General features: G+C 48.2%; 1 protein-coding gene across 2 annotated transcripts in view; it reads left to right on the top strand.

Annotated features, from left to right (window-relative positions):
* Window positions 1-22,350, top strand: part of LOC140429746 (uncharacterized) — a 196,602-nt gene that overhangs the window by 47,799 nt on the left and 126,453 nt on the right. For both annotated transcript variants that reach the window (XM_072517106.1, XM_072517107.1), the window contains exons 4-6: window positions 1,980-2,080; window positions 2,351-2,444; window positions 22,009-22,288. In XM_072517106.1, the coding sequence (XP_072373207.1) occupies window positions 1,980-2,080; window positions 2,351-2,444; window positions 22,009-22,288 (475 nt within the window). The remainder of the gene's footprint in view (window positions 1-1,979; window positions 2,081-2,350; window positions 2,445-22,008; window positions 22,289-22,350) is intronic.

Here is a 22,350-nt window from a genome sequence, read left to right on the forward strand (position 1 = left end):
ATCTCATCCACCACCTTGAATATTCACTCCCTCCACCACTGACACACAGTTTCAGCAGTATGTACCAACTGCAAAATGCATTCTAGCAACTCACCATCAAACCAACAACGTTTACCACCAAGAAGATAAAGTGCAGTAGATGAGCACCATGACCTGCAAGTTCCCTCCAAGGCATGCAGCGGCCTGATATATCATCATTACTCCACTAAAGCTGGGTCAAAATATTCAAACTCCCTCCTTAACAGCACTGTGGTGTTCCTACACCCACATGGACTGCTGTGGAGTCAAGAAGGCAGTTCACCACCATCTTCTCGAGGGCTGTCCCGGATGGGCATCAAATTTGGCCTTGCCATTGATACCTACACCCCATGAAAAACATTTTAAAAAAATATGCTCAATCCTCGGGGAGTGGTCACAAAACCTCAGGTTAATTTTGAACAAAAGTGTGGGAAATTCCTGTCTGACTCTTTAAAATATCAGGAGACCACATGGATAGATGACGCAAGCCTTAATGACCCACCTACTGTCTATATGTAAAGTTGTTGGCCACTTTCAAGAACTCACTAAGTTTCCTTTTGAATTCTGTGGAAAACATGCTTTTGCTGCACGTATTGGGAACTTGTGAAATTGGTTGACTACTTCTTTCTGAGAAGGAGTATGTCCTCGCATCATGTGTACTTTCATATTATGGCCCCTGTCCTTCCAAATCTATTTAACTTGAATAGCCTACCCACTTCAACTGAACATAATGCTTTTAATATTTTGAAGGACTTGATCAAATATTTTTCTAGAGTAAACCCCAGCCTATCTTAGTAGCAGAAGACTGCTAAGCTAATATCAGTCCTGTAGCTTTACTCTATTGTTTTCATGGTACCAATATCATTCTGCTTGTGGGGGAATCAGTCAATTTTAAGGCACATCCGTGCATCCCACGCAAAGTGTTACATGCTGAATAATGGTGTAGATCCTTGTCCTGGTCTTGTCCTGTTACTTGAGATTTGACTGTACTCCTGGTCAGCCTTCCACTTCCTACCCTCCTTAAACATGAGGTCGTACAAGCATTGCTACCCTAATATAACTTGCACCAAATCCCATTCACCCATCGTGCTTGCTGACCTACACTGGTGCCCAGTTAAGCAATTTAAAGAAAATTCGAATTGCTCCCTGGTGTAACTTCTCCTTGATCTCCTCCAGCCCCACAATCCCTGGGATACGTGTGCATCTGGAGCATCCATGATTTTAGTTCCATTATTGGTGGCCATGCATTAAAGTGCCAGTGTCCTAAACTCTGAAATTCCTTTCTAATCCTCTCTAATTTGCAATGTTCCTTTAAGACAAGCCTTCAATCCTATATAAAAGCAAATTACTGCGGATGCTGGAATCTGAAACAGAAGAGAAAATGCTGGAAAATCTCAGCAGGTCTGGCATCATCTGTAGGGAGAGAAAAGAGCTAATGTTTCGAGTCCAATGACTCTTTGTCAAAAGACCATTTAATCCTACATTTGACCAAGCTTTTGGCCATCTGCTCTGACATCTTACACGGCTGAATCGTGATTCTTGCAAGCTGGCCTTTGACCTCCATCTGGAAATTTAGTGGAAAAAGACTGCCCTCATCCTTGCTCCAGCTTTTGAAAGTCCCCTTTATATCATGTATCATGTCACAAAGGATTGTTTGTTTTTATCTTTTTATTTGCATTGTAGAATCCTATTTCTGCCAATAATGCAACTTCTTTATGTCGCCATGTTCCAGTTATGACCATCTGTTATTAAGAAATCCTCAAACCACAACAGGATAAATATTAATCTGAATACTGACAATAAATTTAGTGTAAAGGATTGGGTTGGGAAATACACTTTTTGTTCATTCTGTAGTCATGTTGCTGCAGCATTGCTGACTACTTTTATAATTCATGTTTGAAATTAGACATTGTTATGAAAGACTGAAAATTACAGGTATTATTTTTTAACCATTTTATCAGACAGCATTAATAATAGTCGTTCACGACTGGATTCTACACCTCACCTTTCTAAGGCGAAAAACCCAGTGAAAGAATCTTCAAAAAATCTTCAGGGTGAAAAGGTGACTAGATTCATTACTTTGTTAAAATCTTAAATAGTGTCTACATCACTAATTTCTGATTTTTTTCCTAATCTCTTGTCCTTTATTAGATTTCTATATTATGCAATAGCTGTGGAATTGTTTCCAATATGGTAAAATTGTGGATTATATTTAGGATTGCTATTTTGTTGGGAGATAGAAGACTATAGTGCCACAAGGATACTTGTGTTATGTATTCAACAAAGGTGTGTTTTACTGTATGCTCTTTGTAAAACATTTTTTTCCTCCTAGAGATCATCTGTCAAATCACAGTTGCAGCTACCTGAAAATAACCAATCTTGTCATGTTAAGGGATCTTCCACAAACAAGAGGAAGGAAAACAATGGTTTGTACCACTTGCTTCAGTTGGTCCTTTTGTAGTAATGTTGGCTCAGCAGCTTGTTGCTTTTACTGGTTTGATGGGTGCAGTCTTTTTAAAAAAAAAAAAAAAAAAAAAAAAAAAAAAAATTTTAGAGCATCAATTTATTTTCCCCAATTAAGGGCCAATCTACCTACCCTGCACATCTTTGGATTGTGGGGGTGAAACCCATGCAAACACGGGGAGAATGTGCAAACTCCACACGGACAGTGACCCAGGGTCGGGATTGAACCTGGGACCTCGGCACCATGAGGCAGCAGCACTAACCACTGCACCACCGTGCTGCCGATGGGTGCAGTCTTAACACAAAATATTGCAGAGTTTGTCAGGTACAGATTGGAGAGGGAAACTTAAACACTGCTGTGTAATTGGTCAGTTATATGCAAACTGAATTTCTTTAATTTTATGATCAGGGTATTCAAATACAACAAGTCTTTTCTGGAATATAAAAAAGAGTGGTCGATTCAAAGTAAACTGATTGAAGAATCGGTTTGAAATCACTAAAGGGTAGATTAAATAGGCTCTAACAATTTGTGTTGCAAGGAGTTGGGTGAAAGAATGTGAAGTAACTTTATAAACACATTTTCTGCATATTTCAATACTGTCCACAACTTTCTGATTTTTAAAAAATAAATATTTTATTGAAAATTTTTGGTCAACCAACACAGTACATTGTGCATCCTTTACACAATATTATAACAACACAAATAACAATGACCTATTTTATAAACAAAAAATGAATAAATAATAAATAACAAAAATGAAAACTAACCCTAATTGGCAACTGCCTTATCACAAGTAACACTCTCCAAAAATATAATTCAACAGTCCAATATATAATTATCTGTCGCAACGACCTATACATATTATACAATATATATTAACAACCCTGAGAGTCCTTCTGGTTCCTCCCCCCCCCCCCCCGCCCCCCTGGATCCTGGGCTGCTGCTGCTGCCTTCTTTTTTCCATTCCATCTATCTTTCTGCGAGGTATTCGACGAACGGTTGCCACCGCCTGGTGAACCCTTGAGCCGACCCCCTTAGAACGAACTTAATCCGCTCTAGCTTTATAAACCCTGCCATGTCATTTATCCAGGTTTCCACCCCCGGGGGCTTGGCTTCTTTCCACATTAACAATATCCTGCGCCGGGCTACTAGGGACGCAAAGGCCAAAACATCGGCCTCTCTCCCCTCCTGCACTCCCGGCTCTTGTGCAACCCCAAATATAGCCAACCTCCAGCTTGGTTCGACCCGGACCCCCACTACTTTTGAAAGCACCTTTGTCACCCCCATCCAAAACCCCTGTAGTGCCGGGCATGACCAAAACATATGGGCATGATTTGCTGGGCTTCTCGAGCACGTCGCACACCTATCCTCCACCCCAAAAAATTTACTGAGCCGTGCTCCAGTCATATGCGCCCTGTGTAATACCTTAAACTGAATCAGGCTTAGCCTGGCACACGAGGACGACAAGTTTACCCTGCTTAGGGCATCTGCCCACAGCCCCTCCTCGATCTCCTCCCCCAGCTCTTCTTCCCATTTCCCTTTTAGTTCATCTACCATAGTCTCCCCTTCGTCCCTCATTTCCCTATATATATCTGACACCTTACCATCCCCCACCCATGTCTTTGAGATCACTCTGTCCTGCACCTCTTGTGTCGGGAGCTGCGGGAATTCCCTCACCTGTTGCCTCGCAAAAGCCCTCAGTTGCATATACCTGAATGCATTCCCTTGCGGCAACCCATATTTCTCGGTCAGCGCTCCCAGACTCGCGAACTTCCCATCCACAAACAGATCTTTCAGTTGCGTTATTCCTGCTCTTTGCCACATTCCATATCCCCCATCCATTCCCCCCGGGGCAAACCTATGGTTGTTTCTTATCGGGGACCCCCCCCAAGGCTCCTGCCTTTCCCCTATGCCGTCTCCACTGTCCCCAAATCTTCAGTGTAGCCACCACCACCGGGCTTGTGGTGTAGTTCCTCGGTGAGAACGGCAATGGGGCTGTCACCATAGCCTGTAGGCTAGTCCCCCTACAGGACGCCCTCTCTAATCTCTTCCACGCCGCTCCCTCCTCCTCTCCCATCCACTTACTCACCATTGAAATATTAGCGGCCCAATAATACTCACTTAGGCTCAGTAGTGCCAGCCCCCCCCCCCCTATCCCTGCTACGCTGTAAGAATCCCTTCCTCACTCTCGGGGTCTTCCCGGCCCACACAAAACTCATGATACTCTTCTCAATCCTTTTGAAAAAAGCCTTCGTGATCACCACCGGGAGGCACTGAAACACAAAGAGGAATCTCGGGAGGACCACCATCTTAACCGCCTGCACCCTCCCTGCCAGTGACAGGGATACCATATCCCATCTCTTGAAATCCTCCTCCATTTGTTCCACCAACCGCGTTAAATTTAACCTATGCAATGTGCCCCAATTCTTGGCTATCTGGATCCCCAGGTAACGAAAGTCCCTTGTTACCTTCCTCAACGGTAGGTCCTCTATTTCTCTACTCTGCTCCCCTAGATGCACCACAAACAACTCACTTTTCCCCATGTTCAATTTATACCCTGAAAAATCCCCAAACTTCCTAAGTATCCGCATTATTTCTGGCATCCCCTCCGCCGGGTCTGCCACGTATAGTAGCAAATCGTCTGCATACAAAGATATCCGGTGTTCTTCTCCTCCTCTAAGTACTCCCTCCACTTCTTGGAACCCCTCAACGCTATCGCCAGGGGCTCAATCGCCAGTGCAAACAATAATGGGGACAGAGGGCATCCCTGCCTTGTCCCTCTATGGAGCCGAAAATATGCAGATCCCCGTCCATTCGTGACCACGCTCGCCATTGAGGCCCTATACAACAGCTGCACCCATCTAACATACCCCTCTCCAAAACCAAATCTCCTCAACACCTCCCACAAATAATCCCACTCTATCAAATGCTTTCTCGGCATCCATCGCCACTACTATCTCCGTTTCCCCCTCTGGTGGGGCCATCATCATTACCCCTAACAGCCTCCGTATATTCGTGTTCAGCTGTCTCCCCTTCACAAACCCAGTTTGGTCCTCGTGGACCATCCCCGGGACACATTCCTCTATTCTCATTGCCATTACCTTGGCCAGGATCTTGGCATCTACATTTAGGAGGGAAATAGGTCTATAGGACCCGCATTGTAGTGGGTCCTTTTCCTTCTTTAAGAGAAGCGATATCATTGCTTCAGACATAGTCTGGGGCAGTTGTCCCCTTTCCTTTGCCTCATTAAAGGTCCTCGTCAATACCGGGGCGAGCAAGTCCACATATTTTCTATAGAATTCGACTGGGAATCCATCCGGTCCCGGGGCCTTTCCCGCCTGCATGCTCCTAATTCCTTTCACCACTTCTTCTACCTCGATCTGTGCTCCCAGTCCCACCCTTTCCTGCTCTTCCACCTTGGGAAATTCCAGCCGATCCAAGAAGCCCATCATTCTCTCCCTCCCATCCGGGGGTTGAGCTTCATATAATTTTTTATAAAATGTCTTGAACACTCCATTCACTCTCTCCGCTCCCCGCTCCATCTCTCCTTCCTCATCCCTCACTCCCCCTATTTCCCTCGCTGCTCCCCTTTTCCTCAATTGGTGTGCCAGCAACCTGCTCGCCTTCTCCCCATATTCGTACTGTACACCCTGTGCCTTCCTCCATTGTGCCTCTGCAGTGCCAGTAGTCAGCAAGTCAAATTCTACATGTAGCCTTTGCCTTTCCCTGTACAGTCCCTCCTCCGTTGCTTCCGCATATTGTCTGTCCACCCTCAAAGGTTCTTGCAGCAACCGCTCCCGTTCCTTACTCTCCTGCTTCCCTTTATGTGCCCTTATTAATATCAGCTCCCCTCTAACCACCGCCTTCAGCGCCTCCCAGACCACTCTCACCTGGACCCCCCCATTATCATTGAGTTCCAAGTACTTTTCAATGCACCCCCTCACCCTTAGACACACCCCCCTCATCTGCCATTAGTCCCATGTCCATTCTCCAGGGTGGGCGCCCTCCTGTTTCCTCCCCTATCTCCAAGTCTACCCAGTGTGGAGCGTGATCCGAAATGGCTATAGCCGTATACTCCGTTCCCCTCACCTTCGGGATCAACGCCCTTCCCAGCACAAAAAAGTCTATTCGCGAGTAGACTTTATGGACATAGGAGAAAAACGAGAACTCCTTACTCCTAGGTCTGCTAAATCTCCACGGGTCTACACCTCCCATCTGCTCCATAAAACCTTTAAGTACCTTGGCTGCTGCCGGCCTCCTTCCAGTCCTGGACTTCGACCTATCCAGCCCTGGTTCCAACACCGTATTAAAATCTCCCCCCATTATCAGCTTTCCCATCTCTAGGTCCGGAATGCGTCCTAGCATCCGCCTCATAAAATTGGCATCATCCCAGTTCGGGGCATATACGTTTACCAAAACCACCGTCTCCCCCTGTAGTTTGCCACTCACCGTCACGTATCTGCCCCTGTTATCCGCCACTATAGTCTTTGCCTCGAACATTACCCGCTTCCCCATTAATATAGCCACCCCCCTGTTTTTCGCATCTAGCCCCGAATGGAACACCTGCCCCACCCATCCTTTGCGTAGCCTAACCTGGTCTATCAATCCCCTTTTTCCAGCTCCTCACCTGGTTCCCACGCAGCTGTATCTCCCCCAGGCGGTGCCCCCCCGCCCATCGCCTCTCATACCAGCTCCCCCCTCTCCCCAGCAGCAGCAACCCAGTAATTCCCCCCTCCCACCCCCCCCGCTAGATCCTCCGCTAGCGTAATTACTCCCCCCATGTTGCTCCCAGAAGTCAGCAAACTCTGGCCGACCTCTGCTTCCCCCCCGTGACCTCGGCTCGCACCGTGTGACGCCCCCTCCTTCCTGCTTCTCTATTCCCGCCATGATTATCATAGCGCGGGAACCAAGCCCGCGCTTCTCCCTTGCCCCGACCCCAATGGCCAACGCCCCATCTCCTCCACCTCCCCTCCTCCCCCCATCACCACCTGTGGAAGAGAGAAAAGTTACCACATTGCAGGATTAGTACATAAAACTCCTCTTTCCCCCCTTTTTAACCCCCCTCTTCGCCCCCCACATTCGCCCCACCACTTTGTTCAAACGTTCTTTTTAATAACCCGCTCATTCCAGTTTTTCTTCCACAATAAAAGTCCACGCTTCATCCGCCGTCTCAAAGTAGTGGTGCCTCCCTCGATATGTGACCCACAGTCTTGCCGGTTGCAGCATTCCAAATTTTATCTTCTTTTTATGAAGCACCGCCTTGGCCCGATTAAAGCTCGCCCTCCTTCTCGCCACCTCCGCACTCCAGTCTTGATAAACGCGGATCACCGCGTTCTCCCATTTACTGCTCCGAGTTTTCTTTGCCCATCTAAGGACCATTTCTCTATCCTTAAAACGGAGGAATCTCACCACTATGGCTCTGGGAATTTCTCCTGCTCTCGGTCCTCGCGCCATCACTCGGTATGCTCCCTCCACCTCCAACAGACCAGCCGGGGCCTCCGTTCCCATTAACGAGTGCAGCATCGTGCTCACATATGCCCCGACGTCCGCTCCCTCCGCACCTTCAGGAAGACCAAGAATCCTCAGGTTGTTCCTCCTTGCGTTGTTCTCCAGTGCCTCCAACCTTTCCACACAGCGTTTCTGATGTGCCTCATGCGTCTCCGTCTTCACCACCAGGCCCTGTATGTCGTCCTCATTCTCGGCTGCCTTTGCCTTCACGACCCGAAGCTCCCGCTCCTGGGTCTTTTGTTCCTCCTTTAGCCCTTCGATCGCCTGTAGTATCGGGGCCAACAGCTCTTTCTTCATTTCCTTTTTGATCTCTTCCACACAGCATTTCCAGAACTCTTGTTGTTCAGGGCCCCATGTTAAACTGCCACCTTCCGACGCCATCTTGGTTTTTGCTTGCCTTCCTTGCCGCTGTTCTAAAGGATCCACTGCAATCCGACCACTTTCTCCTCCTTTTTTCATCCGTATCCAGGGGGGGATTCCCTTCTGGTTTACCGCACAGCGTTTTTAGCCGTCAAAATTGCCGTTGGGGCTCCTATCAAGAGCCCAAAAGTCCGTTTCACCGGGAGCTGCCGAAACGTGCGCCTCAGCTGATCATCGCCGCACCCGGAAGTCCCACAACTTTCTGATTGAGTGCACACTTAAAGGCAGAAGTCTAGCAGCTAACAAATCGAACTTCCTGTTTGTTTCTGGAATATGTTAGCAAAGGCTTGCCAAGATCCAAATCAAGAATAGACACCTTCAAGATGAGACTCGTGATGACAGAAAGAGAGCTGGAATAATCTAGGATCGGGGGAGACCGATCATCCACTACTTCTAATTCAAAACGTGCCTTAACCTTCCCAGTTAGTGAGTCAGTGCGATCTGGGTATAGAATGGTACTGGGAATGAATATAGGTATATTTTATATATTAAAAAGCAATATATAGGACTTCAGGTTGCGGTGATGCACTGCTAAGCCGCACGTTTTGGCAGCTCCCGTTCCAACGGACTTTTGGGCTCTTATCGGGAGCCCCAACGGAATTTTTTTTCGACCTAACCCAGTGTGGGGTGACGAAGGAAGGAGTCCTCCCCGGGTGTGTATGGAAAGGAGCGGCGGTAGTGGCCAGATTGCGAAGGATCCTTTGGAGCAGTGGCAGAGAAGAGAAGGGAGAAGCAAGATGGCGGCGGATGGAGCCCAGATGGTATGGGGCCCGGACCAGCAGGAGTTTCTCCGACGATGTGTGGAGGAGCTCAAGAAAGAGGTGCTGGCGCCGATGCTACTGGCAATCGAGGGACTGAAGGAAACACAAAAGGTCCAGGCGATGGAGCTCCGTGGAGTGAAGGCAAATGCAGCCGAAGATGAGATACAGGGCCTGGTGGTAAAAACAGAGACCCACGAGGCACGACACAAGAGGTGCATAGAAAGGCTGGAAGCCCTGGAGAACAGCTCGAGGAGGAAAAAACTACGGATGCTAGGTCTCCCCGAAGGAGCAGAGGGAGCTGATGTTGGGGCTTATGTGAGCGCGATGCTCCACACACTAATGGGAGCTGAGGCCCCAACGGGCCCCCTGGAAGTAGAGGGAGCGTACCGGGTCCTCGTGAGAAGACCGAAGGCAGGTGAAACACCAAGAGCAATAGTGGTGAAGTTCCATCGCTACAGGGACAGAGAGATGGTCCTGAGCTGGGCCAAGAAAGCACGGAGTAGCAAATGGGAGAACGCGGTGATCCGCGTTTATCAAGACTGGAGTGCGGAGGTGGCGAGAAGGAGGGCGAGCTTTAACCGGGCCAAGGCGGTGCTCCATAGGAAGAAAGTAAAACTTGGGATGCTGCAGCCGGCGCGATTGTGGGTCACGCACCAGGGCAAGCACCACTACTTCGAGACGGCGGATGAGGCATGGACATTCATCCAAGAAGAGAAACTGGACTAGATTCCCAATGGGGGGGGGGGGACACTAAGAAATGTGGGCGCCGGAGGGAAAAGGGACAGGGAAGGGGAATGAGGGAACTGCGCCATAGGGGGCGGGGCCGAGAGGAAAGCGAGGGTATTTTTCACGCGCTATGGAAACTATAGCGGGAAAACGGGTGCAGGAAGGAAGGGAGCCCCACACGCAGGGAGGTCAAAGAGTGAACGGGGGAAGCCGAGGTCAGCCAGATTAGCTGACTTCCGGAAACAATATGGGGTGAGTAACCAAGCTAGAGGGGGATCTGGCGGGGGGGGATTAACTGGGTTGCTGCTGCTGAGTGCAAGGGGGAGCTGGTAAGAGATGAGTTGGTTGGAGCGGGAAGGCGCTGCCTGGGGGACAGTCATAGAACATAGAACATAGAACATAGAACATAGAACAATACAGCGCAGTACAGGCCCTTCGGCCCACGATGTTGCACCGAAACAAAAGCCATCCAACCTACACTATGCCATTATCATCCATATGTTTATCCAATAAACTTTTAAATGCCCTCAATGTTGGCGAGTTCACTACTGTAGCAGGTAGGGCATTCCACGGCCTCACTACTCTTTGCGTAAAGAACCTACCTCTGACCTCTGTCCTATATCTATTACCCCTCAGTTTAAAGTTATGTCCCCTCGTGCCAGCCATATCCATCCGCGGGAGAAGGCTCTCACTGTCCACCCTATCCAACCCCCTGATCATTTTGTATGCCTCTATTAAGTCTCCTCTTAACCTTCTTCTCTCCAACGAAAACAACCTCAAGTCCATCAGCCTTTCCTCATAAGATTTTCCCTCCATACCAGGCAACATCCTGGTAAATCTCCTCTGCACCCGCTCCAAAGCCTCCACGTCCTTCCTATAATGCGGTGACCAGAACTGTACGCAATACTCCAAATGCGGCCGTACCAGAGTTCTGTACAGCTGCAACATGACCTCCCGACTCCGGAACTCAATCCCTCTACCAATAAAGGCCAACACTCCATAGGCCTTCTTCACAACCCTATCAACCTGGGTGGCAACTTTCAGGGATCTATGTACATGGACACCTAGATCCCTCTGCTCATCCACACTTCCAAGAACTTTACTATTAGTCAAATATTCCGCATTCCTGTTATTCCTTCCAAAGTGAATCACCTCACACTTCTCTACATTAAACTCCATTTGCCACCTCTCGGCCCAGCTCTGCAGCTTATCTATATCCCTCTGTAATCTGCTACATCCTTCCACACTATCGACAACACCACCGACTTTAGTATCGTCTGCAAATTTACTCACCCACCCTTCTGCGCCTTCCTCTAGGTCATTGATAAAAATGACAAACAGCAACGGCCCCAGAACAGATCCTTGTGGTACTCCACTTGTGACTGTACTCCATTCTGAACATTTCCCATCAACCACCACCCTCTGTCTTCTTTCAGCTAGCCAATTTCTGATCCACATCTCTAAATCACCCTCAATCCCCAGCCTCCGTATTTTTTGCAATAGCCTACCGTGGGGAATCTTATCAAACGCTTTGCTGAAATCCATATACACCACATCAACTGCTCTACCCTCGTCTACCTGTTCAGTCACCTTCTCAAAGAACTCAATAAGGTTTGTGAGGCATGACCTACCCTTCACAAAGCCATGCTGACTATCCCTGATCATATTATTCCTATCTAGATGATTATAAATCTTGTCTCTTATAATCCCCTCCAAGACTTTACCCACTACAGACGTGAGGCTCACCGGCCTATAGTTGCCGGGGTTGTCTCTGCTCCCCTTTTTGAACAAAGGGACCACATTTGCTGTCCTCCAGTCCTCTGGCACTATTCCTGTAGCCAATGATGACATAAAAATCAAAGCCAAAGGTCCAGCAATCTCTTCCCTGGCCTCCCAGAGAATCCTAGGATAAATCCCATCAGGTCCCGGGGACTTATCTATTTTCAGCCTGTCCAGAATTGCCAACACCTCTTCCCTCCGTACCTCAATGCCATCTATTCTATTAGCCTGGGGCTCAGCATTCTCCTCCACAACATTATCTTTTTCCTGAGTGAATACTGACGAAAAATATTCATTTAGTATCTCGCCTATCTCTTCAGACTCCACACACAATTTCCCATCCCTGTCCTTGACTGGTCCTACTCTTTCCCTAGTCATTCGCTTATTCCTGACATACCTATAGAAAGCTTTTGGGTTTTCCTTGATCCTTCCTGCCAAATACTTCTCATGTCCCCTCCTTGCTCGTCTTAGCTCTCTCTTTAGATCCTTCCTCGCTACCTTGTAACTATCCATCGCCCCAACCGAAACTTCACACTTCATCTTCACATAGGCCTCCTTCTTCCTCTTAACAAGAGATTCCACTTCCTTGGTAAACCACGGTTCCCTCGCTCGACGCCTTCCTCCCTGTCTGACCGGTACATACTTATCAAGAACACGCAGTAGCTGATCCTTGAACAAGCCCCACTTATCCAGTGTGCCCAACACTTGCAGCCTACTTCTCCACCTTATCCCCCCCAAGTCACGTCTAATGGCATCATAATTGCCCTTCCCCCAGCTATAACTCTTGCCCTGCGGTGTATACTTATCCCTTTCCATCATTAACGTAAACGTCACCGAATTGTGGTCACTGTCCCCAAAGTGCTCTCCTACCTCCAAATCCAACACCTGGCCCGGTTCATTACCCAAAACCAAATCCAACGTGGCCTTGCCTCTTGTTGGCCTGTCAACATATTGTTTCAGGAAACCCTCCTGCACACACTGTACAAAAAACGACCCATCTATTGTACTCGAACTATATCTTTTCCAGTCAATATTTGGAAAGTTAAAATCTCCCATAATAACTACCCTGTTACTTTCGCTCATATCCAGAATCATCTTCGCCATCCTTTCCTCTACATCCCTAGAACTATTAGGAGGCCTATAAAAAAACTCCCAACAGGGTGACCTCTCCTTTCCTGTTTCTAACTTCAGCCCATACTACCTCGGCAGAAGAGTCCCCATCTAGCATCCTCTCCGCCACCGTAATACTGCTCTTGACTAGCAGCGCCACACCTCCCCCTCTTTTGCCTCCTTCTCTGAGCTTACTAAAACACCTAAACCCCGGAACCTGCAACATCCATTCCTGTCCCTGCTCTATCCATGTCTCCGAAATGGCCACAACATCGAAGTCCTAGGTACCAACCCACGCTGCCAGTTCCCCTACCTTGTTTCGTATACTCCTGGCATTGAAGTAGACACACTTCAAACCACCTACCTGAACACTGGCCCCCTCCTGCGATGTCAAATCTGTGCTCCTGACCTCTATACTCTCATTCTCCATTACCCTAAAACTACAATCCAGGTTCCCATGCCCCTGCTGCATTAGTTTAAACCCCCCCAAAGAGCACTAACAAATCTCCCCCCCAGGATATTTGTGCCCCTCAGGTTCAGATGTAGACCATCCTGTCTGTAGAGGTCCCACCTTCCCCAGAAAGAGCCCCAGTTATCCAAAAATCTGAATCCCTCCCGCCTGCACCATCCCTGTAGCCACGTGTTTAAATGCTCTCTCTCCTTATTCCTCATCTCACTATCACGTGGCACGGGCAACAACCCAGAGATAACAACTCTGTTTGTTCTAGTTCTGAGCTTCCATCCTAGCTCCCTGAAAGCCTGCCTGACATCCTTGTCCCCTTTCCTACCTATGTCGTTGGTGCCAATGTGGACCATGACTTGGGGCTGCTCCCCCTCCCCCTAAGGACCCGGAAAACACGATCCGAGACATCACGTACCCTTGCACCTGGGAGGCAACATACCAAACGTGAGTCTCTCACGCTCCCACAAAATCTCCTATCTGTGCCCCTGACTATAGAGTCCCCAATTACTAATGCTCTGCTCCTCTCCCCCCTTCCCTTCTGAGCAACAGGGACAGACTCCGTGCCAGAGGCCCGTACCCCATGGCTTACCCCTGGTAAGTCGTCCCCCCCACAAGTATCCAAAGCGGTATACTTGTTTCTCAGGGGTACGACCGCAGGGGATCCCTGCACTGACTGTTTTTTCCCAGTCCCTCTTACAGTTACCCACCTATCTCCAATCTTTGGTGTAACTAATTCCCTGAAGCTGCTATCTATGACCCCTTCTGCCTCCCGAATGATCCGAAGTTCTTCCAACTCCAGCTCCGGTTCCCTAACTCGGTCTTGGAGGAGCTGGAGATGGCAGCACTTCCTGCAGGTAAAATCAGTAGGGACACTAACTGCATCCCTCACCTCAAACATCCTGCAGGAGGAACATTGCACTCCCTTCCCTGCCATTCCTCCAACTTTCTACCAAGATCTGGCTAAAAAATAACAATAATATAATAAAATATGGTACTTACCTCAGACCAATGGGTTTTATTATTAGGTTAGAGGAGGAGGGCGGGTGGGAGACACTACACGTGTAGTGTCTCGGGTTTCCTCTCCACCAGAATTTATTGGGGAGGGTCTTCCCAGACGTCCGCGGGTCGACTTCCTGTTCCCGCCTAAAAAACTAATTTAAAATAAATTTAAAAAAAAAAAAAAAAGAAAAATTCTCAGCTCCTGCTGAAATTGACTAACCAGCCAGCTGTTCTCACGCCGCCGAAATCGACTGGCCTGCCCCTGCAAAGACAAGTGCTTTTAAAGGTTGACTTACCTCCCAGCAACCTCCTTCCGCAATGCTCCCGCTGAAACTGACTCACCACTCACCAGCTGTTCTCACGCCGCCGAAATCGACTGGCCTGCCCCTGCAAAGACAAGTGCTTTTAAAGGTTGACTTACCTCCCAGCAACCTCCTTCCGCAATGCTCCCGCTGAAACTGACTCACCAGCTGTTCCCACGCCGCCGAAATCGACTGGCCTGCCCCTGCAAAGACAAGTGCTTTTAAAGGTTGACTTACCTCCCAGCAACCTCCTTCCGCAATGCTCCCGCTGAAACTGACTCGCCACTCACCAGCTGTTCTCACGCCGCCGAATCGACTGGCCTGCCCCTGCAAAGACAAGTGCTTTTAAAGGTTGACTTACCTCCCAGCAACCTCCTTCCGCAATGCTCCCGCTGAAACTGACTCACCACTCACCAGCTGTTCTCACGCCGCCGAAATCGACTGGCCTGCCCCTGCAAAGACAAGTGCTTTTAAAGGTTGACTTACCTCCCAGCAACCTACCTCCTTCCGCAATGCTCCCGCTGAAACTGACTCACCAGCTGTTCTCACGCCGCCGAAATCTACTGTTCTCACGCCGCCGAAATCGACTCGAGTCGGGTGCGCGGGACCTGGATGAGGAGATGGCCTAAAAAAGGGGATGGCTAGTCGACGAGGGGGGGGGGGGGGGGGGGGGGGGAGTGAATGGCCCCCCAATCCGGCTGATCACGTGGAATGTGAGAGGCTTAAATGGACCGATTAAGAGGGCACGGGTGCTTGCGCACTTAAAGAGACTGAAGGCGGACGTAGTCATGCTCCAGGCGACGCACCTGAAGGTGGCGGATCAGGTTAGACTAAGAAAAGGATGTGTGGGACAGGTATTCCACTCAGGGTTGGACGCGAAAAACAGGGGGGGTGGCAATATTGGTGGGGAAACGTGTATCATTCGAGGCTAAGAATATAGTGGTGGACAGCGGGGGAAGATATGTGATGGTGAGTGGCAGACTGCAGGGAGAGGTGGTTGTGCTGGTGAATGTATATGCCCCGAACTGGGATGACGCGGGATTCATGAAGCGAATGCTGGGACGTATCCCGGACCTGGAGGTGGGAAACTTGATAATGGGGGGGGGGGGGGGGGGGGGGCAGGCATTTTAACACAGTGCTGGATCCAGGGCTGGACCGGTCCAGATCCAGGACCGGGAGAAGGCCGGCAGCGACCAAGGTGCTTAAGGGATTTATGGAACAAATGGGGGGAGTGGATCCGTGGAGATTCGCCAGGCCGATGGCTAAAGAGTTCTCTTTCTTCTCCCACGTCCATAAGGTATACTCCCGGATAGACTTTTTCGTTTTGGGAAGGGCACTGATCCCGAAGGTGGCAGGAACGGAGTACTCGGCCATAGCTGTTTCAGACCACGCCCCGCATTGGGTGGATCTGGAACTAGGAGAGGAAAGGGAGCAGCGCCCACTCTGGCGACTAGATATGGGACTACTGGCGGACGAGGGGGTCTGCGGAAGGGTGAGGGAGTGTATTGAGTGATACCTGGAGGTCAACGACGATGGGGAGGTTCAGGTAGGGGTAGTATGGGAAGCGCTGAAGGCGGTGGTTAGAGGAGAGCTGATCTCCATCAGAGCCCACAAGGGGAAACAAGAGGGCAAAGAAAGAGAGAGATTAGTGGGGGAAATTTTAAGGATGGATAAAAAATATGCGGAGGCCCCAGACGAAGGGCTATACAGAGAAAGACGAAAACTACAGACGGAATTTGACCTGCTGACCACGGGAAAGGCAGAGGCACAGTGGAGGAAGGCACAGGGGATGCAATATGAGTATGGGGAAAAGGCGAGCCGGCAGTTGGCCCACCAACTTCGGAAGAGGACGGCGGCGAGAGAGATTGGGGGAGTTGGGGACGAAATGGGAAATATGGAGCAGAGAGCAAGGAAAGTGAACGAGGTGTTCAAGACCTTTTATGAGGGGCTATATAAGTCCCAACCCCCGGGGGGAAAAGAAGGAATGCTACACTTTCTGGACCAGCTAAGGTTCCCGAAGGTGAAGGTGAAGGGGCAGGAGGTAGCAGGTCTAGGGGCGCCAATCGAGGTGGATGAGGTGATTAAAGGACTGGGGAACATGCAGGCAGGGAAGGCCCCGGGACCAGACGGGTTTCCGGTGGAATTCTACAGGAAGTATATGGATCTGTTGGCCCCGCTTTTGGCGAGAACCTTTAATGAGGCTAAGGAAAGGGGAATGCTACCCCCGACAATATCGGAGGCGACGATATCGCCAATCCTGAAACGAGATAAAGACCCGCTGCAATGCGGGTCATACAGGCCTATCTCACTCCTAAATGTAGATGCCAAACTGCTGGCCAAAGTGATGGCGACAAGGATAGAGGATTGCGTCCCAGGGGTGGTACATGACGATCAGACAGGGTTTGTAAAGGGGAGACAACTGAATGTTAATGTACGAAGGTTGCTGGGGGTGATGATGACGCCCCCACCGGAGGGGGAGGCAATGGATGCAGAGAAGGCATTCGAAAGGGTGGAGTGGGACTATCTGTGGGAGGTGCTGAAGAGGTTTGGGTTCGGTGAGGGGTCAGACTCTTATATAGGGCCCCGGTGGCAAGCGTAGTCACAAACCGGCAAAGATCGGGGTATTTTCGGCGACATAGGGGTACAAGACAAGGGTGTCCCCTGTCCCCGTTACTGTTCGCGTTGGCAATTGAACCACTGCCCATAGCGCTGAGGGATTCTAAGAAGTGGAGGAGGGTGCTTAAAGGGGGAGAGGAACACCGAGTGTCACTCTACGCGGATGATCTACTGCTATAAGTTGCGGACCCGGTAGAGGGGATGCCAGAAGTAATGCAGATACTTAGGAAGTTTGGAGAGTTCTCGGGATATAAACTAAATATGGGGAAGAGCGAGCTTTTTGTAATGCACTCCGGGGAACAGGGTAGGGGGATAGATGCTCTGCCGCTGAGGAGAGTGGAAAGGAACTTCCGATACCTGGGGATCCAGGTGGCCAGGAACTGGGGAACCCTGCATAGACTTAACCTGACGCGACTGGTGGAGCAGATGGAGGAGGACTTTAAGAGGTGGGATATGGTGCCGCTGTTGCTGGCGGGCAGAGTGCAGGCAGTTAAAATGGTGGTCCTCCCGAGGTTTCTTTTCGTGTTTCAGTGCCTCCCCATTCTGATCACAAAGGCCTTTATAACAAAAAAATAGATAGGAGCGTTACGAGCTTTGTGTGGGCAGGAAAGACCCCGAGAGTAAAGAGGGGGTTCCTGCAGCGCAGTAGGGACAGAGGGGGACTGGCGCTGCCGAGTCTGAGCGACTACTATTGGGCCGCCAATGTGTCGATGGTCTGTAAGTGGATGAGGGAGGAAGAGGGAGCAGCGTGGCTGAAGCTGGAGATGGCGTCCTGTAAGGGAACGAGCCTAAAAGCGTTGGTGACGCGCCGCTGCCGTTCTCCCCGAAAAGGTACACCACAAACCCAGTGGTGGTGGCAACCTTGAGGATCTGGGGGTAGTGGAGGCAACATAGGGGAGTGACGGGTGCCTCGGTGTGGTCCCCGATAAGGAATAACCACAGATTTGTCCCAGGGAGGATGGATGGGGGGTTCCAGTGTTGGCAACGAGCAGGAATTAGGAAGCTGAGGGACCTGTATATAGACGGGACGTTTGCAAGTCTGGGAGCGCTAGAAGAAAAATATAAGTTGCCCCCAGGGAATGCCTTCAGATATATGCAAGTGAGGGCATTTACGAGGCAACAGGTGAGGGAATTTCCGCAGGGGATCCAAGATAGTGATTTCGGGAGCATGGGTTGGAGAGGGCAAAGTGTCCGAAATATACCGGGAGATGAGGGACGAGGGGGAGGCGATGATAGAGGAGCTGAAGGGAAAATGGGCAGAAGAGCTGGGGGAAGAGATTGAGGAGGGGCTTTGGGCGGATGCCCTAAGTAGGGTAGATTCCTTGTCCTCGTGTGCCAGGCTTAGCCTAATTCAATTTAAGGTTCTACATAGAGCAAATATATGACGGGAGCAAGACTGAGCAGGTTTTTCGGGGTGGAGGACCGGTGTGGGAGGTGCTCAGGAAGCTCGGCGAACCACACACACATGTTCTGGTCGTGTCCAGCACTGCAGGAGTTTTGGGGGGGTGTGGCAAGGGTAATTTCAAAGGTGGTGAAGGTCCGGGTCAAGCCAGGCTGGGGGTTAGCTATATTTGGGGTTGCAGAAGAGCCGGGAGTGCAGGAGGCGAAAGAGGCCGATATTTTGGCCTTTGCATCCCTAGTAGCCCGGCGTAGGATTCTACTCGTGTGGAAGGAAGCAAAACCCCTGGGTGTGGAGGCCTGGATAAATGACATGGCAGGGTTCATAGGATTGGAACAAATAAAATTTGCGTTGAGAGGATCGGCTCGGGTTCGCCAGGCGGTGGCAACCGTTCCTTGACTATCTCGCGGAACGATAATGAAAAGATAGAAATGACAGCAGCAGCAACCCGGGGGGCGGGGGGGGGGAGCACTATTCTGTGTTTTTGCTATTTGTTTTTTCTTTTTAGTTTTTGTTGTAAGTTCACTATATTATTTAAATAATGTTATCTACCAGTTAATGTATAATCTCTTGTTGAGTTGTAAAAACGGAAATATTTTTGTTTGAAAAATTTAATAAAATATATTTTTTAAAAAGCAATATATAGTTTTATTCAGGGAAGACTGATTAAATACAAATTAGGTGCTGTATACTGTAGCAGTGGAGAGAGACAGGCAAACCGTACTTAATTTGCACCGAGGCTGTGGCGTTGTGGTTGTATTATTGGATTAGTAATCCAGGGTAACGTTCTGGGGACCCAGGTTCGACTCCTGCAATGGCAGATAATCTGGAATTTAAAAAGTCCATGATGATGACCAATGCCAATTGTTGTAAAAACCCGTCTGGTTCACAGATGTCCTTTAGGGAAGGTGATCTGACATATATACCCGGCCTTGCCCACATGTGACTCTCGATCCACAGCAATGTGATTGACTCTTCAAACAAAAAATATTCTCTGAAATGACCTAGCAAGCTACTCAGTTCAAGGGCAATTAGGGATGCACAATAAATGCTGACCCAGTCATTGACACCCATATCGCATACATAAATTTAAAAAAAAAAAAAAAATTCCCTCGCTGCCTGTTTGTAAGCAGATAGTGTTTTGAATTATTTTTTAGCGTCGTTCCCCGAACCCTCGGTTTGTTTAATCCAATTTGCTAATAATCCGCAGCAAACTCATTATGATTTAGCTTAGTTCTTATTAAAACTCCAGGATGAGTGTTCGTAACTTCCCAATCCACTACATATACACAATAAAGGGGGCGGGGGAGAGAATAGAAAAATGAATATTACAACTATGGGTAGTAACAGTATACGAACCACAGAAACAAGTATTAGTTCATGTGAATTCCACGGTCAGAGTCCAGTGAGGAATTGTTTCATGTAGAATTTTGAGGTCAGCTAGCTGAAGATCAAAGCTGGAGAATGCATTTTACCTCCAGATGCAGGTGGTACACAGACTGGATTGATTCTGCAGGTGATGGTGGGAAATCTTGCAGCAACGACGGGCTTGAGGAATAACTATTCTTCTGCCTGGCTAGCTTCTTCTTGGTGGTTCACCAGTTGGATGTTAAACAGCTAATTTTTTTGTGAAGGAAAAGATTAAATGTTAAAACTGTTCAAAAAGGCTAGAGGTTTGGGTCACGTGACATGTTGCATTAATGGTTAAATGCAACTTAACAATCGGTTTCTGTGCTTCTGGCCAGAATTCCATTGTTCCTCTTACGGAGAGAGACAAAATAGTTATTGGCATCTCTTCCAGTATGATGAGTTTTGATCTCTCTCTGATATGACACCCAGGGCACAGTCAATTTCATCCTCCTTACCCGGAGTTGCAACACAATTGAATTAACCAATAATTCTTAGAAAAATACCCAAAGTCTTTGGTCCTTGGCTGCCCAATAATTACAGTCACCAGGTGTGTACGTTTAAACACCATTACTTTTTATTTATAACAAGAACTATAATGAAATTATACAGCAAACACAACTGGTTAACTATTAACTAATTCCTAATCCCCCCACTTTAACTTACCCTCACCCTCTATACACGCACACAAGGCAGGCAAAACAGGAGGAGAGGGGTGAAAATATTAGATAAAAGGAAAAAGAGTCTTTGTTTCAGATGGTTGTTTTTAAGCAGACCTTCCTTTAAAGTAAGCTTTCAGATCTAGGTCTCTGGTGGATCTAGGTCTCTGTTTGCAGCCTGTAATAGTTCACTGTAGATTCATTCATTCAGGTTCTCGGTATGATCAGAAATGAATTGACTCCCAGCCTTTCTGGGGAAAGCGAGAGCGCAAAGAGAGGGAGCAGGTCCTTGTCCCTGTGTCCAGGTCTCAACTCTGCTTTCCTTGGGTCTCTAGAAATCATTCCACTCAAGTAGGATTCAATCACCACCTGTTACCAGGCAGAATATCGCCTTGTCGAGTCCCACCCTCGGGTACCACAAAGTCTGGGTTTTGTTGCCCAAATACAGCAGCACCATATACTATGTTGCAACTTCTTGAATTCCTCATTTTATCAGATGCTTGACTTAAAGATGTATGTCCATTAAGCATCCATGGATCAAAAGTGATAATGGCAAAAATAAAGAAAGGGGAAACCAGGGAATCGACAGGAAGGACCCTTACCATACCGTACTCTCTTATGATAGTTCCAGTTGGGGGAAGCCAGTTTGTCTGCATTTCCTCTGGTTTTCTTGTGAGGAGTTATTTTGTTTTTGTATCTCCTACTGGTAGCTCCCAGAAGGAAGGGCCATCCATGTGGTCATGTGAATTGAAGCAACTATCCTTTTTGGTTCAGCAGAAAATCCATTATAAAAAAACAAAAAACAAAAAACAATAAGAATAATGCTTTGAACACAGGTTCAGATTTATTTTCATGTCGTAGGAACCCAACATAAAGTGCTCTCTATAAACAATGTGGTGCATTGACAAGACCGGCAGTTCAATTACAAATACGAAGGCTGATCTTTTGATGGGGGAGCTCACTTGAGGAATGAAGTTTAGTGCACTGAAAGAACATTTTTCATTTGTCTTTTTAAGAAGCTGTAACATTGCAGACGGTGATATGTTTTGGTATTTTTCTGTTGCCAATGCCATTTGTTGTTTGTCTTTGAATCACAACTGAATTCATTGCCTCACCCATGCTGCTGATAACTGCTGCTGCTGTTGTTGTTAGTGATTATTGGTAATGAGGAGTAGCTGTTGCCGTGTGTCATGTGCCATTTTGCATCCACCAGTTAGTCTTTGTGGTTTACAGCTCAAAAAAATAAAAGGATGGTCCAAATTGTTTGGTAAAAATTGAAGTGGAATTCATTTTTCAATTAATTCTGGATTTGTTTTTATAATGGCTGTTTGTACAAGTTCTCCAAGGGTGATCGTTTTCTTTGTTTTTTCTTTGAAGGCTATTGCAGTTCAAGTAAGCAAATGGAGCCTCGGCTAGTATTACCAGAAAGTGATAAAGCCAGAGTATGCGGTGGTGCTGACAGTGTTGATGGTGGTGATGGAAGAGATCTTGTTGATGAAGCAGAAGAGCCCCTGCTCATTACTGTAAAGACCCTAATGCCAGAGGAAGATATGTCTCCCGTGGAAACATTTGGGATTACTTATAATGCAGAATCATCAGTTATAAACTCAACTCCAAATGCTTCAGGTTTATTGCATGACCTTAAACCACAAATGAGGTATGAAAGCTGGTGGCTTAGTATAAATAGAGCACAATGATAATTCCATGATCTAAGCATAT

The sequence above is a fragment of the Scyliorhinus torazame genome, chromosome 9 (genome assembly GCF_047496885.1).
Source record: "Scyliorhinus torazame isolate Kashiwa2021f chromosome 9, sScyTor2.1, whole genome shotgun sequence".
In the NCBI taxonomy this organism is placed as follows: Eukaryota; Metazoa; Chordata; class Chondrichthyes; order Carcharhiniformes; family Scyliorhinidae; genus Scyliorhinus; species Scyliorhinus torazame.